The 18,460-nt window shown below is 42.3% G+C and overlaps 1 protein-coding gene across 1 annotated transcript in view; it reads left to right on the top strand.

The window, feature by feature from the left end:
- Positions 1 to 13,992, top strand: part of grapa (GRB2 related adaptor protein a) — a 33,441-nt gene extending 19,449 nt beyond the window's left edge. Inside the window, exons 4-5 of the mRNA XM_086184318.1 lie at positions 2,131 to 2,299; positions 12,825 to 13,992. Of these exons, the coding sequence (XP_086040444.1) occupies positions 2,131 to 2,299; positions 12,825 to 13,010 (355 nt within the window). The 3' untranslated portion in view covers positions 13,011 to 13,992. The remainder of the gene's footprint in view (positions 1 to 2,130; positions 2,300 to 12,824) is intronic.
- Positions 13,993 to 18,460: the final 4,468 nt, after the last annotated feature.

Below are 18,460 nucleotides of genomic sequence, written 5' to 3'. Positions count from 1 at the left end.
TGAGGGTTAATCCAGTGTTTTTTGAGGAGACAAATGAAAACCACTGAGTTATGGAGAGTGTGTGTGTGTGTGTGTGTGTGTGTGTGTGTGTGTGTGTGTGTGTGTGTGTGTGTGTAGGGGCACTAGAAGCTGACAGCTGTGCAGTTCAAAGGGAGCTGTGAGGACTGGAGGCCAAGGCTGTTGGTAGTGACCCAACACTGTTCTAAAAGCGCAAAGAACAAGGAAACCAAAAAGCAACCCCTTCATCCCCTATATTGGTTGGATTTATTGTGAGAGGCGCTGGCTCACACAGTTGCATCCCACTGGACGTTAAAGGTCTTAATTGCTGCTTCATGAATATCTGATTTAAATGACCAGTTTTCAGGCTGAGTCTACTGTAATCAGTTGTTTTCAGACCTCGACATGGGTCGATCAAAAGACAATGGGATATTTTGCACTGGATTTTGGATTACTGCTAGTTTATGAGATTAAGCGTTTTGTTCAGCAAGATAATCTTCACACTTGAAATCCACTTTTAGGATTTTGGAAGCGTAAATGTAATCATTTGAAGGACATAGCTAATGTTATTCTACAATCAAACTTCCCCACTGATGTGTAACCACAACATCACCATAACTGGATCCTGTTTTCTGCATTGATTCATCGCTGCAGTGACTGTAGTCTGGCCGAGCTACTTGTCAGTAACCTGCGTTCTAATCAGAATCAGTTTTATTGGCCAAGTATGTTCACAACATACAGGGAATTTGACTCCGGCCGTTGGTGTCACTCATGAAATTTGCAGAAGAAACATCAAATTTAAACATAAATAATAGAGAGTTAAAACGGATAAATGCTTTGAAACTAAGGAATGCAGCAATTAGTGACGTATATTATGCTGTAAAATAAAATGGGATGGTGTTAGAAGCTAGTGGCGGCACGGTGGTGCAGTGGTCAGCACTGTCCCCTCACAGCAAGAAGGTTCCAGGTTCGAGTCCCGGCTCCATCACAGGATCTTTCTGTGTGGAGTCTCCATGTTCTCCCTGTTCCTGTGTGGGTTCTCTCTGGTACTCCAGCTTCCTCCACAGTCCAAAGACATCAAGAGGGGACGAGGCTGATTGATACTCTAAATTGACTGTAGGTGTGACTGTGAGTGTGAATGGTTGTCTGTCTCTATGTGTTGGTCCTGTGATGGACTGGTGACCTGTCCAGGGTGAACCCCGCCTCTCACCTGAAGGCTGCTGGGATAGGCTCCAGCCCCCCCCCCCCCCCCGCGACCCTTAACAGGAATAAGGGCAAGAAAATGGATGGATGATGGATGTTTTAAGCTAGTATGAACCACATAACTTGTTTCAAGTATCTGTGTACCCTGGTGTTAACATACACCCTGAGCTGATTGGCTCACAAGTGGCAAGCTCTGCTGAATGTGAACACACTCTTGGTTTGAAGATGAGTCGTTTCTCCTCTGATTGGATCTCACTTCCTTGAAATAAACACATACATTACTTCCGATCGCAACATTTGTAATCATTATATTTACCTGCAGCAGGTTTTATTTTGTATTTTGCCGCATGTTTGTATGTTTCATGTTAGTTTAAGACATGTCAGTCCACCACTGACGTTAGAAAACCTTAAGCAGTTACTGTTACTGTTGAGGATGATTTGATCGGTTTATTTTTTTTTCTGCTGAGAGAGAGAGAGAGAGAGAGACCAGCTGATGGGCGATCAATATCAGCTCTTGACAACATATCAAGTGGTGCAAACTTTCCTCATGTTTGTCAGTTGGAAGTTAGAAGCAGAACGGAGACAAATCCCAACAAAACATACCGGGACTGTTCCTCAGTTTGATCCTGACAAACCAAACCTCCAAACATGTTTGAAGCTTTAATTCAACTCTAGGAGCTTTTCACATGATATAATCGCTAACTGCACCTTTAATATGATTAGTAAATTATGTATCTCTCTTCCTCAAGTATACAACTTAATAGTGTAGAAAAAATGCAACCTTGAAAGATTGATTTTGATATTTTCTTGTGTATAAACAAATAAACTCAGCTTTTCTTTGTGCATACACAGGGAATTAGCATGACTTGTCCATTCACAACACACTGTTTTCAAAACTCTTGAAAACTTCCCTCTTTGTTTATTTTGCAGCTACGGGGACCATGTCCAGCACTTCAAAGTGCTGCAGGATCGCTGCGGTCAGTACTATGTGTGGGACGAGCTCTTCTCCTCTCTGAACGAGCTTGTGGAGTTCTACCATAGCAACAGCATCGCCAAGGAGAGGACTGTCTTTCTGAGAGACCCCGAGCACTTTGCCAGAGTGAGCGTGCTACATCTTTCTTTGACGGCTTCAAACACTCAATTACCACGCAACGGCGTGCTTTATGCTTACAGTTTTGCTTTGAATAACATGAAAACACAAACAGCTTAAATACCTGATCGGTTATCAGCGATGGTGAGATGACACAACGGCAAAATAAATAATTTGCTGCTGATAATAACAATAATAATGATAATAATAATAATAATACGTGAGTAAGGTACGCTAATCTGCCCACCCACTACCATTCATTGTGTGAAGCTAACTAGCATTCAGCAGGTCTCTGTGGGTCTCAGGGTATCTTCCATCTTGTCTGGCTCTGGAAAGGAGGACCAATACACATATTTTCCCGAAACTTTGCTTTAAATGATATTAGCAGAGCATTAAGTATATATAAACAATATAGTGCAGAATGGGCAGGATAAACCACTCGCAAGCAGCAAAGAAATCCCCCTAATCCCTGTCACATATGTAGCAACACTTACTTTGTGATGTCACGTAATCTCTAAACCATTTAGAACACATCTGTTCTAGCTGTCATACATCTTCCCCTCCTGCATCCTCCCTCTTCCATCTAAGCAACCAGGTGTTCATATTTCATATCGCTGCAAGAACAAGCTGCAACTCCTTTTTTTTTTTTTCTTCTTAAATGGAGCTGACAGCTTTGGGAACAAAAACATGATGGTGAAATTTGTGGCGCTGGGACTGTGGCAGCGGGGTTTTGTTGCTTATAATGAACGATCACAAGACTGCCACCAGTTTGGAGAAGAAAATCAGTCATCGTAGGCACAGAGCCAGAGGGGAGGGAGCGCAGCAGTTCCAAAGAAAACCGATTTCAGAGTCAATTATTAACACCAGTTGTGATGAAGTTTCCACATGTCGAATTTGGACAGAGCATGTCTGGTTTGTTGTGTTGAGTCCTGTTTCTCACAGCAACACAATTTGTGATCTATTCTTAATTTTAATGAGCTCTTTACGCGAGGCATTTTAGACATCGCATGCAAGTCGGTCCTTATGTAAAGGAAAAAAAACCCTAAAAAGTCCAAAATAATACAGCTGCATGACCCAAAGTCGTGTCCCAGATTTTCAGCATATTCACAACACTTTGCATCAGTGTTAGAGAAGATGAATGACAGGTGGCTCCCACGAAGGCTCCACCCGGGGAGATGCTGCTTTTGTTGTTATTATTGTGAAATCATTATGCAGGCGAGGTCATGTTGCACGCCAAGTATTCCTGGGAGTGTCAGGGAAGCCGCACCCCTAGGCTGCCCCTCACCCCTACCCCGTCGCTATGGAAGCATTTGATCCACAGCAATAGTGACACGACAGCATGTTTGTTTCACTATAACGCCAGCTGTGTGTGAATACTCATCACATCAAGTTCACGTCTGGCACCTGAGAATAGTCATTCATTAGGGAAGCGAAAATGCAGCGTTTAATTATCGGGGCTGATTGGATGAGAGAGGACGGCCACACGGAGAGCGCACTTGACGTCACGTAGGAAGGTTCCCCCGCTGCTGATGACAGGAGATGTCGTGATGTAGGAGTTATTTTATTTAGGTTGGTCAAATTTCTTTCCCTATGTTTTTTATGCAGAAATTCTTCCCCCTCTCTCGCTGCCGCTCATCTATGTAGAGCAGCGCAGGTTTGATTTGGCCTGCCAGCTGTAAATTAATAAATTAACTAATTACTTAAAAAATACATCACAGCAACGAACCAAACAATGAAAACAAAATCATTTTAAAAATTAAATCGTTTTTTTTTTTATGCTGTTCTTCTTTCGTGTCAGGTAAATGTGTCAGGTCAGTAATTATTAATTACTTTTTCATAATTTGATCAGGCAGCAGGACTTCAGTGGGCCTTGAGTGATTTAAGGAAAAAAAGAGCAAAGTAGAGGCAGAGACAGTGGAATGAAGACAAAAGGCTAAGATACAAGTGCACTCTGCTTTATCCTTCACTTTCCTCTCAAGGAGACCATAATTCACTGAATCAACACGCTCTTTTACAGAGGAAGACTTGAAATGTTTTCATAAATTTTGCAATTAGTGTGTTCACCCCCTGCTGGTCATTAAAAAGAATACAGTTCTAAGGCACCAGGGCCCTCACAGCTGCTCTGAGTTCATCTCACAATCGCCACGTCAGTAGAGACAATTCAGCTTTGTTTAACCATTATACCGGCATGTCTCTTAGGAGCGCCATTTGAGTTGGTCGCTGCAGCTCTTTGGTCAAGACTAAAATATCTCAGTGCTATTAGATACAATAATGAAAGGAGGGACTCACTGTTGTACATCTGTGCACAGTTTCTCCCCAAAGAAGGACTGACATGACATTTTCAGGAGCTGCTTAGATAATCTTTTGTTATCTCTGTTGGCAACTGAGTGGAAAACTGACATTTAATCATAAATGAGGTGATTGTCAAGGGATGGAGTTTTAAGTGGGCTTCACAGGGACGTTCATTTGTGCACATTCCCACACACAGAGAAAGAGAGAGAAAGAGAGAGAGAGAGAGAGAGAGAGAGAGAGAGAGAGAGAGGAATATCAGCAGCTCTAATTCTCATGCCCTACCTGTTTTAGAAATTTGACCAGTAATTCTGGCATAATATGGGTGTCGAATCAACGATTAACCGGATGGGACACATCACCTACATTCAGGTCACATCACACATTAGAGATGCATTGCTGTGTGTCTTGCTCATGCCTGAGGACAAGCTGATCTACCTCAACCTCCCGTGCACTTTAGTAAGGTTACTTTACTAGATATGGCTGATAAGTGTGAATATAAAGCAGGTTTTAACACTGGGAAGAATTGATACTTTCACGAACAGTCATGTAGACGGCACTGCACCCAGCTCACTTGTCGTAAAGAAAAAGTAGTGAGGAGGAATGTATGATGCTGGCCTGCAGCCAGTTGCTGCTGCTGCTGCTGCTGCTGCTGCTGCTGTGGTATTTCAGAGGCGATCATATAGAAAGTGGGTGGTTTAGTGGTGAATCTGTGAAAAAAAGACAGGAAAAAATACACCTTGATGCACATTCAGAAGTTGCTGCAAGCAGGTGCTGGTATATCAGGCTTCAAACTGCATTTCTTTCACTTTTCTTCCATCAGATTCTGCTCCAAACAACACTTCTCAGCAGATTATTGGAAGACTCCAATATTAGAAACAATTAAACAGTAAAATATTAGTGTGGTGAAACAGATTGCATGCCCTCCAATACTGACTGCTTTAAAGCCAAAAGCTCCAGTTACGACTGCACTGTTACTGTTTCTGCTGTAAAAACTGGATAAATATTGTTGAGCATCACATAACCTCCCCACAATGACTCTCTCTATCCCATTTTGATCTATTTTGGATTTAACATGTACAAGTTACAAAACCACTCAATTAAAGAGTTTCAAAGTTAGTGGAGGGCTAAGAGGAAGTCGTCATACACGCGGTTACTGTCTGTAAAATGGTGCAACCTTAAACCTTTGAAATGATGTGTTTTGTTTGAGTTTAACATATTTGGGATGTCTCGAGGGTCTTTGTGATTAAATTATTCATCCATATTTAAGGTATTGCAAGGGACTGCATATTTTCAATATCTGTGTGCTGTCATTGCGCAAAAGTCAGTGGTTTCGCAACAAAAAGCAGGGAAATGTTGCATTTTTCATTGATTGGGAAGGAAAATTAATTCTGCAACACTACGTGTCATCACTTCGAGTGGATTTCTGTGAAAAAAAATCAAGAAGGCAAACCCATCTCATTAAAAATATGAGATTTATACCACCTCACAGTTGTAAGAGTTTGCACTTCTTCTCTTGTATGTAAAGTAGTGCAGTTAATCACGTCATGCATATTTTTCATAATTAAAAAAAAAAATCTGCTTCAAGTTTAAGCATTTTTAACTTTAACACTTTGGAAGAACTGACTGTATGAACTCCTTTGGTCGGGGCTTAAATATAAGGAACATTCCATTCCATTTTCTATGTCGCTTTTCCGTTAAGGGTCGCAAGGGGAGGGGGGGGGGAGTGAGGGGTGGAAGTGAGGATCGAACCAACAACCCTTCGGTTGCTAGATGACCACTCTACCTCTGAGGCATGACGCCAGAAAGAACATTCCTTTTATATGAAAATATGACGCAATACCAATTTAAATCAGTGAATCCGATGCTCTTGTGGAGATGATCCACTGACACTGATCTTTGAGAGTTCAGTAAATTTGCACTTGCAGACTCAGGGAGCTCTTTTTACCCTTTTTGAGGTTGTTCTATGTGATGGAGGAGGATTGCAGCATTAAGCCAGTAAGACGTGGGCTTCTCTTTTAAACATTTTAATTTTCATCCTATGGGAGCGTTTTCTCATTAAATGTGTGTCTCTTTTACTTGAACAGCTTCCAGGATAAATCACTGCGGAGACTGCATAGTCATTGAAAATGCAGAGGAGCAGGTGCAAGTTCAGAATTTAGCTAAAGGCCATTATGATGATGGTTAAAGAGTAGATGATGACAGCTGACCCGTGGGAGGAGGAAGAAAAAAACTGCATGACCTAAATACTGTCGCGAACCTTAAACACTGCACCCTAAAGCAGGTCAAATCAGATGCGATCTGTATTTTCTTCTGCTCCTATGAAGTGTAGGTCACCATGGTTGCCTGCCATCGCCTGCAGATCATCTGGATCACACCAGGCCCCGTAGCTGAGGGTGGCGTGCTGAAGGTGTCGTGTTTACCTACATGGAGCTGCAGCTTTGGAAAAAGACTCTGTCACTCTAAATCAGCTCTCTGCAGCTTAGTCATAACTTGGTTTACTTTACAGTTTATAATTATTTTAAAAAGAGTCCTTGGGGGGATCGACCGTATATTTTCTGTGGCCTATAAATAGACTCAAGTAGTTAGTCGTAAAAAACCTGCTGTAAATATGAACTGATTTGTTCGCCTAAATCAAAATTTAAACATTACATCTAAGTTTAAAACAACAAGAAGTCTATTTTCCATCATCTGAGATCAGCATTGGAGAATACTTCCTAAATATTTCAGCCCTACTTGCACGGAGGCCTATTTGTATTTTTAGCTTGTGTCTGTCAGACTGCTGAGCAGAGAAGGACAAGACAACAAAAGCCATCCTACCTGTTAGGAGTTGTTGTCAACATGCGACTCAAAGCAGTAAACCTGCAGAGCAGTAAATCCCTCCTAGACTTTTTTTTCCAACAGTCATTTTCAACAAAATCTAGGCTTTTTTTCCTCAGTCTGACTCTGAAAATAAACAATCAGTGTCAGGTAGGGGCCACGGAAAAATGTTTTTATACTCCTGCAGCAGCAGCTAAAGGTCAGACATGTTATATTTTTGGGTCGAGTGACTACGTCTCTCTGCTGGTATATCCCCAGAATGGATCGGACTAACGTGCAATGTCGTTTCCGGATGAATTGAAAACCAATTGGCCGTCAAAGATCAAGGTCACTATCAGCTGTAAATAATCTCTGTCTCATTAACCAAATAGCTAAATGCATTGTGGGAATTTCTTCAGATCCATGCTCGACTAGAGGCAGGATCTCCTTGGTTGTCAATGATGAACACAAATTTAAAAAAATAACAAAAATTAATTAATCATTTAATCTGGTTTAATCCCTTCTCCAAGAACTTGATCACATCATCCATAACTGCTATGTTTTTGTCTACAAGTACAGTAATATCTTTTTTTATATTTCATCTCACCTTCATCACCTTGTGTTCGTATCTTGATTTGCAGTCATTCAAACAAATGTCCACTGGGGCTCTTGGAAGAACTGAAAAAATGTTGGTGGTCAAAGGTCAAGGTCACCGTGACCTCATATGACCATGATATCTCAAGAATGCCTTGAGGGAAAAGTTCTTCTCATTTGTCACAAATGAAAATTGTGAATGTAAGAATAGCCTTATTTATGGAAAAGCAGCTCAGAGATAAGATGAACTCGTTTTCAAAGATACCAGAGCTGTCACATCTGTCGCAAAAGCGTCTGGAAAAGAGTTAATTAACGGCATGAAACGAGGAAAACATCTCGGCAAGCTGCGGTGAAAAATCTCTCTCACCTTGTTCATTCCAATCAATTCAGCAGCTTACTTCTCTGTCCTTTTTCCCTTGATTGTTTACACTCTACATGTGTTTCAAATATTCATGGGGGACTACACATATCTCATGCAGACGCCTTTTGAACGCAAGCTTAGCAACAAATAGCACCAAATACGAGGCAAAAAAGTAGTTTGCACATCTTAAAAGCTCTACATAAGTGATTAAGTGATTACATAAAAACTGGGTTGTAGAAAAGTCAACTTCAACTCCTCTAAACGTTGCCCCGAGGCTGATTACAGTACTTTTATTTGTCTTAATTCTTCTTCTTGCTGCCACTGTCTGGCACCACATGATCCCTTTTGTTCTTGGCTATATGGGTCAGTTTCACAGACACAAACTAAGGCTGGTGTTATACTGTTGAGGACCGGCTTAATCTCACTCCGCGCGCTGAGTCGCGGAGCTTTTTGTGTTGTCCCGTCCCTTTCCAAACTAATTCCACATCAGCTCATTACATGGCCCAAGATCGCTTCTTATCTCACCATGGCAGGATGGGAAATCATTCGGAGTTTTTTTCCCCTTCTCTCGTTTCTCTCCCCCCAACATATCCCTAATGTCCTCATGCCTCTAAGCTTTCACTTCAAACAAAAAGGCTGTTAATGCAAAACTTCCATCTCTTTTTGACACCTTGCCATTTCTGAGTGGAAACACTGTCTGGGGTACTATTTTTCTGCCTTTAACGCTTTGCGTCTGTGTGTTTGTGTGCGTGTGTGTCTTTGTGTGCGTTTGCATGTGCAGGGGCAATTTTTCATTGACATCCTACAAAGCTGTTGTCCACTGCTGTCATAGAGTAATTTGTTCCACTGTCAGTAGTTGTGCTGCGTTGGGGCTGATGATATGCGCATATATTTCTCTGATCGTACAAGCTTGCCACTGTTATACACGCGTTCGTGCTTGTGCTTGCGAACTCACACAATCTACACACTACAGACCTGCGCACACACGCTCACATCCCCAAACATACACTCACATACACATAGAGGCATGAAGTGAAAGTGCATGCAAGAAGTCTAGACAAGATCAATAAAATCATGAGGGATCAGACTGTGAGGATTTAATAGATTTGTGGAATTAAATCTGTGTCTGTTGACACTGTTTTATGATTTGTGTGTGCTTGTCGGTTTGTGTGCCAGCCTCTGCCTGGCTGCCAATATTTTGGGCCCTGGTTCATAGACAGAACAGTCCAGAGCAATGAAGCCCAGAAATGCAAAACAGATATATAAACATCGGGTGTATAGTGATCACTTTAAGGGTATTTACAAAGACTAACAGGTGCTTTCACACCTGAATGGTGAATAAACTTCACCTTTAGGGGTACTCAAAGTGCTTGATAATACTGCCTAACCCACTCATACCATGCAGGCCACTTCGACATAGTCCTGGTTGAAGGGAGGATAGAACCAGCAACCCTTCGGTTACTAGATGGCCACTTGACCCCCAAGCCATGCCGCCCACAGCTTGTTTAGTTTACACAGCGAGTGTTTTTCATTTTGGTTAGGTTCATTATTCAGACACCTGTAGTGATGTTTCATCATCTTCAACATCTCTTTGACTGTCCACTCTTTAAGCCAAACTTCATCCTCAAATCCATCCACCACCCATCCATCCATCCATCCATCCATCCATCCATCCATCCATCCATCCATCCATCCATCCATCCACCCACCCATCCATCCATCCATCCATCCATCCATCCATCCATCCATCCATCCACCCATCCATCCATCTGTCCATCTTCTGCTGTTTATCCTAATTTGGGTTAAGGAGGTAGCAACTAGGAACCCCAAACTTCTCTTTCCCTGGCCACATCCCCCAGCTCCTACTGGAGGATCCCAAGGGGATCCCAGGCCAGCATGGAGATGAGGTAAATGTAGTACCTCCACCTGGTCCTTGGTCTTCACCGTGGCCTCCTCCCAGCTGGACGTGCCTGCAACACCTCCCTAGGGAGGCACCCAGGTGGCATTCAGACCAGATGCCTGCACCACCTCAGCTGGCTCCTTTTGATGCGAAGGAGCAGCTACTGAACTTCCCACCTCATCCCCAAGGGGAGACCAGCCTCCCTTCTGCAAAAAAAACCAAACACTTTGGCAGCTTGTACTGATGATCTCTTACTTAGCGTAATAACCTACATTTCATGACCATATGTGAGAGTAGGAACTAAGAATCACCGGTAGCTTGAGAGCTTTCAAGAGCAGTGCAGTAAAGCAAGCACATTCTCAGGTTCTAATGTCTATCCTGAGGAAACCCTGACTGTTTTCTTGAGCGGTCTCAGCCGCTTGGTGTGAAATGATGTGTTACAGTTCATGCCTTTCTTGGGGGGCTGTTTGACATGAAGTGCACCAGCCAGTGAATGTCTCTGGATCTCTTCCGAGTCATGCGATGCAGGACATAGATTTTGTCCCCAGTTGCACATGCCTTCCCCAGCTATCTGGTCTTCAGTGGGCTTTATGTCTCCAAAACTATCTCAAGTCAAACCCACACACAAATACACGCACAAAATATTGATATTCCTTCACATTGCTAAGCTCCCTCCTAGTTCACAACCACTTTTCTCTGTGGGAGTGCAGCTGACAGCGAGGAGGTTAGTCAAGTTCAAGACGCTCCCCTTAAAATAGCCGCTTTTCTTCTTGCTACCTCTTAAACTGCTTTTACTTCAGCAGTGATCAGAGGAGGCTGGCTATCAACTCAAAGAAAAGCACAGAGACAGACAGTTCACCTTGCCCTGGATCATCATAAAACATTTAACAAAGCAGAGCTTTTTTTTTTAACATGTGTATACTTATCTCAACCTCACACACACTCTTCTGGACTCCGTCTGTCCGTCTCAGTGGCTTAGCCTTTTTTTTCCTCCCTCATAACTACTCTTTTGTCATTTATTCTGAGCGGAGCTGCTCTGCCACGATAAAAGCCTCGTGTAGTCAAATAAAGAACAAAGCTTTTGAAGGGGACGAGCTGCACGGACTGATTTTAATGCTTCAGGAAGTTGTACGAAGATTAAAGTTGATTTTGTTTCCTAATTGAAATTTACTTGGAAAAAAAAAAAAAGTCAAGTGAAGACAGACAAGTCAAGCCTCGTGTCTTGGGGTAGTGAAAAAAGCTGCAGATTATTGACAGCATATTTAATAATCTCTGAGTATTCAAGTCGGCTGTTGTTATAGCGAGCTGGAAGAATCCAAAAGTAAACATGACACTTTTCTACCTTTTAGCCTGTCAGCCAACCTGCCCACCCCTCTTATGTCTCTGTCTGCCTGTCACCGTCTTTATATATTTTTATTTTTATGCGCCAGCCTTTCAACTCTTGGAAGCGAAAAGAAATGTTGTTTTTTCCCAGTTCTAAATGAGTCAGACCTGCTCGGTAATGAAATCACCGCTGTATATAAATCACCGTCACGTCTTCGTGTCAGTCCGCTGCCTGTCCAGACATGTCCCCGTTCATTAGATAAGTCAGCAGACGTGATTACATTGTTAGCTGTCACTGAATAGTTACTGTCACGTCCTCGTCCCTGTCCCTTGTGCTGCGGCCGTCCATGTCAGATGTTCACTGCTCAGTTAATATTTAATATCAGCGGTACGACTGACCATGGTCTGGAGTGATAAATGTTAAATGAAAACGCTAAATAAAATATCTATTTTTACTTAAAAGGGATGAAGACCGCATTGTTTATTGAGGGAACTTATCTGCTGGTCCACCTGAGCACATGAGTGCACTAAAACTGTGCTGACGTATTGTAGCTGAGTGACATTATATAACCGAACACACCGTGTACTCCCTCAACACAGACGAAGAATGATATACAAAGAATGTTTTTGGAATTCCCATCTCTGATTTTGTTAGGAAAAAAATTCAGGTACGTGCACAGTATTAGATTGTGATTTACATTCAAATGTAGCATAAATTATCAATACAGAGAGATGTTATGGTAATTTAAAAATGATAAAACTTTAAAAGAAACATTCAACACCGTTTATGCAATTATGCTCGTTCTAAAAGACGACGGTCTCAAAATATTCTCAACATTTTGAAATGCAACTCCGTAATGTGAGCATCAGTCGCTTGTTGGAATTTGCAGCATGAAGATGGGAATATGATTCGACTATTCTATAAGAAACACCTTAATTGAATTATTGCTACTTGTGGCCGTGCTAACGCTGAAGCTAGTAAGCTTAGCTTAGCACAAAGACAAGGATGAGCGAGCGGGATTCTTCCTGGCCAAAAGAAGTTAATTCTCACGTGGAGTTTTGGCTGCCTGACATGATTCATGAAATAAAGTTTTAAGGGTAGACGAAAAGTACATTCCAGACAACAATTAATTTAGTTGATTTTCTCAATGAAATGTCAGCTAAATTCCCACATGATGATCATCTCCTCTCTCTTCTCCATCCCTATTTTGTGTCCTCCTCTCCTTTTCCTATTCCTCCCTCTCCTTCTCTCTCCTGCTCCTCTACAGCGTCCTCATCACGCCCACGCTCTCTTCGACTTCAGCCCTCACCACCCCTCCCAGCTACGCTTCATGCGTGGTGATGTCATCGAACTCATTGACTGCTCCGATTCCCTGCGCTGGAGAGGCCGTTGCCATGGACACGTGGGCTACTTCCCTCCAGAGTACGTCCAGCCTATTTACCACTGCCAGTGACCTGACACACCATTGCAACAGTTTAATCGATGAACTGTCTTGACCCCAGCCCTCACACTGCTCTTCGGTTTGCTGTTTTTTTTTGGGGGGGGGGGGCAGATGATTGACAGGCTGAACTGATTGTTATGTAACTGACTCCTCCTGCTTCCCCATGATGCCATTTGTCAATCACAAACCAGATGCTACAGCCACATCAACTGCTTCCACCTGATGCCACAACTCCCCTTCTCTTAATACTTATTGCAAATATTCCACTCTCTCTCTCACACACACACACACACACACACACACATGGACAAATATACATGTAAACACTCCCAGGCATAACACTTGATGACAGCTTATCAGCATTGGAGCAGGCTACATAAATTCACCACACACACACACACACACACACATAAACCAACCTGATGAAAAACAGTGTGTGTCCTGTGGAACCAAGTGGAGGAAGGGCGGGGTTTTCTCGGCAGCAGATGAGTCAGGACTTGCTCCGGTGTTTTGCATCTCTCCCACTAGGAGATCCGGTGAGCTGAGTAGAGACACAGAGAGTCATTGTGTGAATATTTGGGCCAAACGCTTCGAGGATACTGACACAGCAGATTCCTCTCACTGGATGCCAGTGTGTGTTGGGGGGGGGGTCAAATGTATAAACCTGCAAACTTTATGTTTGACGTATTAACCAGAAAGTGAATGGATGTGCATAGGGAGAAGCGTCCACAGTCAGCGAGACATCACTTTGTATTTTAAACACACTGCTTAAAATGCTAATATCTCATTTCAGTTCATTGGTTTCTTACTATGTATTTATTCTTAGTCATGTATAATCTTAGATATTACCCATATTACAAGTAAAATCCAACATTGTATAAAGGTTTTGTTTTTGTCGCAACAACTAGTTTAAGAAAAACAAGACATGGGAGCCATCTTGCTGAAGCTGTAATGGCAAATGATTTAAATAAAGTGAGAAATGAACCTCTTTGAACCCGAAGGCTCGGACATTACTGTTCCCTTACTGCTGATTCACCTGTCGTATTATAGAGAATATGAATGACTACGAAACTGGGTGTATCCATCATCATCTTGTGGTTTCAAACTGTCATGGTTGGATACTTTCTACTAGTTATTACCCGGTGAACATGTGAGAGCTCAGGCTGTTGTTGGGAGTCCTCCAGAAGCGAAAGCGGCTCAGTTATCCACGGACCTACTTTTGTATCTTTAATGTTTCATCAGGCAGAATAAATTTTAAAAAGGAATGTCATATAAGTTTTTGATTAAAAGTGTATGAATGCTTCTTCAAAACTTTTTATTTTGAATCGAACAGTTAAACTTGTGTTTTTAAATCTCTAGACTGCGCTGTTGAACTGAGTCCTGTGGGACTGGAAAAAGGCGTAAGGCACATCTCTATCCGCCGATGTCAAACCAGGACGTCACTCCGATGGAGACGTGACGTCTTTCAATTAAAGTCACACGTAGTTTAGAAAAACTTCTGCATTCACATAAAAAGACATCCTGTAATACACATTTAATCACAAATTTTATTTCACTTAATCTCTTTTTTAACATCAGCGTCAATAGTTTTGCGCTCATAAAATTGTTTTTATATGTAAAACTAATTTGTTTCCTGAAAAACGTGATTACTTTTTCGGTGATCTTTAACAGCTCATCTTCAAACTTGCAAATAATGTTGCCACGTTTTTAAATGTAAAACAAGAGAATTACAGTTTTGTAAAGACTAAAAGTGACAGGAGGATGTTTTACAAATTGCAGGGGCTTTGCAATGTCAAAGTAACATAAAACATAGGAACAAAAATGTCTCATTTAAACATAAAACCCAACTGAAAGAATTAAAAAAAAATTAAACCTCACTTAACACATCCATAATCTTTACCGTGATGTACTGCACCAACCTGTGTGACATATTTATGGTGGGCAATACCAATTTTTTACAAATTCAGTTATTTTGGCATTACCAATGCAAATATCAATCATTTTGGTTTGTTACTTATCAAAACGATGGTCATTTTTAGTCATACAATAAAAAAAAAACCCTCTCTGTTCACACCTGTAAATAAAAGCCCTATAAAACCTGACGGCAGCATCACCGCGTCTCTAATAATCTGTGTCTATGGCACGAACGGGACACAGCTTGGTGTCCTCAGCCATATGACATGGCCAGAGGTTCTTCAGTAGCCAGTCACCTAAGCTTAAAATGATTATCTTTTTTGTTTGTTTTTTTTGGATTAATATCAAGCAAGTAGCCTGTGAGTATCAAAATGTGCTCATACAGAACCCATCTGTTTGTCCCTGTGACACATTTTTGAAGGCCAACCCGGAAGTCGGCTTCACCGTGAGTTCCGTCGACTAAAACCCACGACCAACGTGACCTCATTTAGCCGCTCTTTTGCAAGTGCCATTTTTACAATGCGTAAACACGTCAGAATTCAGGGGTGTGGTCCTTGTGGATGTTAAGCTACATATTAAATTTCAGTCATTTATTCAAAAATGCATTGACTTTGCGGAAGCCAACAACTTACTTTGGGATTGCAGGATGCACAAGTGACATGTGACCAAAGCTAAGGCTAGTTAGCGATCATACTTCTGTCAATGAGGAAAACATTTAATCTTTATCAAGGAGAGATTTCTGGCAGGGCTGCTGTGTAAATCTAGGAGTGGCTAATGAATAAATATGCAAACAATAACAAAGTGAGTGTTTGACACCGCGCAGTCATTTAGAGCATCTCAGAGATGTCATTGTCATGTCGTCAAGAGGTCTGAGTGTCTTTGTGTACGGCCCAGCAACAAATGTACGCACAATGCAGCTCATTATGGATGTTAGCGTGATGTGTTTTGACAGTCAGCTGATGCTATGTGAGGAATGCAGCGTTGCTTCTCTCACCAGGATGTCATGTTTGAAACAGAGCGGGAAACAGGATCCCTTACTGTAACTCTGTCCGACTGTCTTTTTCTGTTTCGTTTCCTCTCATTTTTTCCCCGTCGCCACAGTCACCTCTGGTTTGTCATTGACAGTCAATAAAGAAAGCAGCAGGGGAGCAGAAATAAGGATATAGTCAAGATTTAAAGGTGTAACAGAAATAGAACATTTTGCAGTGGCTTTTTTTTTTTTTTTTTGGTTGTTTTTTTTTAAACTGCTGAATCACTTTAAAGTGTGTGACAGATATAAGCGCCACGGTGTGTGTTTGGTCTGTGACGACATATTTGTGTCACACAAAAGCGAGGCCGTATAAATATAGCCAAAAGCACAGTAAGACATCAAGACATAGACGAACTGAAGAGGAGTGACTAGACAGGGGAGGACAGAGCGAAAGAGTGAGAGATGAAAAACATGGATTCAATGTGTCAACTGCGACGGAGGCGGGGGAGGAAAGTGCGAGAGCTGAGGCATCGCTTATATTCATGGGTGTTAAAGGCAAATACACACCAACCAGTTTGAGTGACAGCCTCTGGCTGTTAAGTGACAGAAGCAATAACTCTGTCCTGCATTCAAACCTGCTAATCTACACAGCAGATACACTGTTATATAGCCAACAGATAGCATCAAAGGTAAGCCAGGCAGTTGATGAGTCAGCAGGATGCTATCTGAGATACACCCAGGAAGTCTTCCGCTAATCACTCAGCAGGAGTGAAAGTTGGAAATGATAGAGGGTAACGCTGGCCGCCAGGAAGCCAAACCAGGCTGTCTGTGTGTGTGTGTGTGTGTGTGTGTGTGTGTGTGTGTGTGTCTCTCTCTCTCTCTCTCTCTCCATTCTTGAATGTACCATTCATGCATTCCTGCAGAGATCAACAACATGGCCGTCCACCAGCTTCCACTGAAACAGACGTGTTCAGCTTTGTTTAAGCAAAAGTCCAGTATTCCGTGTGCACCCCTCACTCATTTTTCAGCCCCGGGGCTGTTGGTGCAGTGTAAACAGAAAGCGACAGGGTTACCAAAGGTGTTTTGCTTCGGGGGGAGGCTATTAGGCTTGGCTTCAGTCAAGAAGGTTTGTGTTCAGTTATGAGGGATGACATATTTTTGCTGACTGAAATGAACGTTAGCATCTCCATAGGACCCTCCTCCAAAAGCCAGTAAAGTTTGTACACTGGATTTGATGCTCATTCATTAAATGTTTATGAAGCTTACACGTTCAGTGCAGTGGGTTAATCCTCTGATATGGACACCATCTTTAGAGTTTTTGAAGCGTAAATGCGACCGTAGGAAGGAAGAAGCTAACGTCACATGAGCCGACGCGTGACGTAAGCAAAATTATCTTGACACGTCTCCTAACTTTGGGTTTCGTGTCACAACCTCTCCGGTCTCCTTTTAAAACTTTTTCGTGCTTTTTTAAAGATATAAAAACGTAAAATACAGGTGTGGTATTTACTGTTGTTTTTTATGCAGTAAAATAGAAAAAAAAATCTTAAATTCAGTTCAACCACAAAGACACTCTTTCAGACGCTCAACCAATTCCAAAACTCCACCTCTGGACGAGGGAACCTGAGGTGTCACGATGGGAACTTATCTCAAGGTTTCTGGACTCATTCTTCATTCCGTTGCTGCGTTTTAAACAACTCAGAAGTCAAAAAGAAGGAAATAAGCTGTGAGCTGGGAATGAAGGTGTCTTTTCAGAGCTCTGATTTCTTCTACTTGAGGCGCAACATCAAAGATGAAGGCGTTTATTCTAAATGGTAAGAATGTAATTGTTCTTCATGTTCGTATTTTTGACGTTTTCTTGTTTTGAGGTTGTTGCTTCTTTGGCAGTTGGCAAACAGCTTTCTCAGCCGGAAGCTGACCAAACGCGGCTGACTGTCCTGTCACAGTTTCAACGTGAAGAAGAGACCACTGAGCTCCCTGCATTCACACCAACGCTGATTTTCCTTTATAATTATTAGATGCTCCACCAAGCCGGTCATGTTAGCGACGGTTTGTCTGTTACGTGAAAACAGTGAGGCCGTTTCTCACCAATAAGGAACCCGTTCAGTTTAGGGAGGGATTGGTCCTAGCGCCATCTGGTTTCAACAGGAAGTTACACGTTTGAAGTTTACACTTCGCTGTACTCCTCCATGTGGGTGGATCAGATTCATCTCAAACCAAGAACCACCTTAACAACTTATTTACTACCCAGATAGCAAAGAGTGACTGGGCCAGATCTGGGCCGAATCCACCATGAAATCCGGCCCAGATCCAGATGCCAGATCCAGACCAGTGTCGAGAAGCATGACGGCCCAAAAACGGCCTGCATCCCGATTACAGATCAGCACCAGACCAAACCCAGAATTGGTCCAGTTCTGGACTTCAGTATTTGGCGCCTTCGGCTTAAGGTCTGCATAACATATTCGGACCGAATCCGGTTGGTCACACACATTTTCATTTCACCTCGGGTTTTGGCGCTTACGGTTCAAGCCTGTATGCCATGTTGCCACAACCGTTTGGAACTCATAAATCAAAAAGCCGT

This window comes from Aulostomus chinensis, chromosome 18 (assembly GCF_037954235.1).
Source record: "Aulostomus chinensis isolate RoL2024-O1b breed Wild chromosome 18, RoL_Achi_v1.0, whole genome shotgun sequence".
Classification (NCBI taxonomy): Eukaryota; Metazoa; Chordata; class Actinopteri; order Syngnathiformes; family Aulostomidae; genus Aulostomus; species Aulostomus chinensis.
The sequence above is the reverse complement of the archived record's forward strand: the minus strand, read 5'-3'. Positions and strand labels throughout refer to the sequence as shown.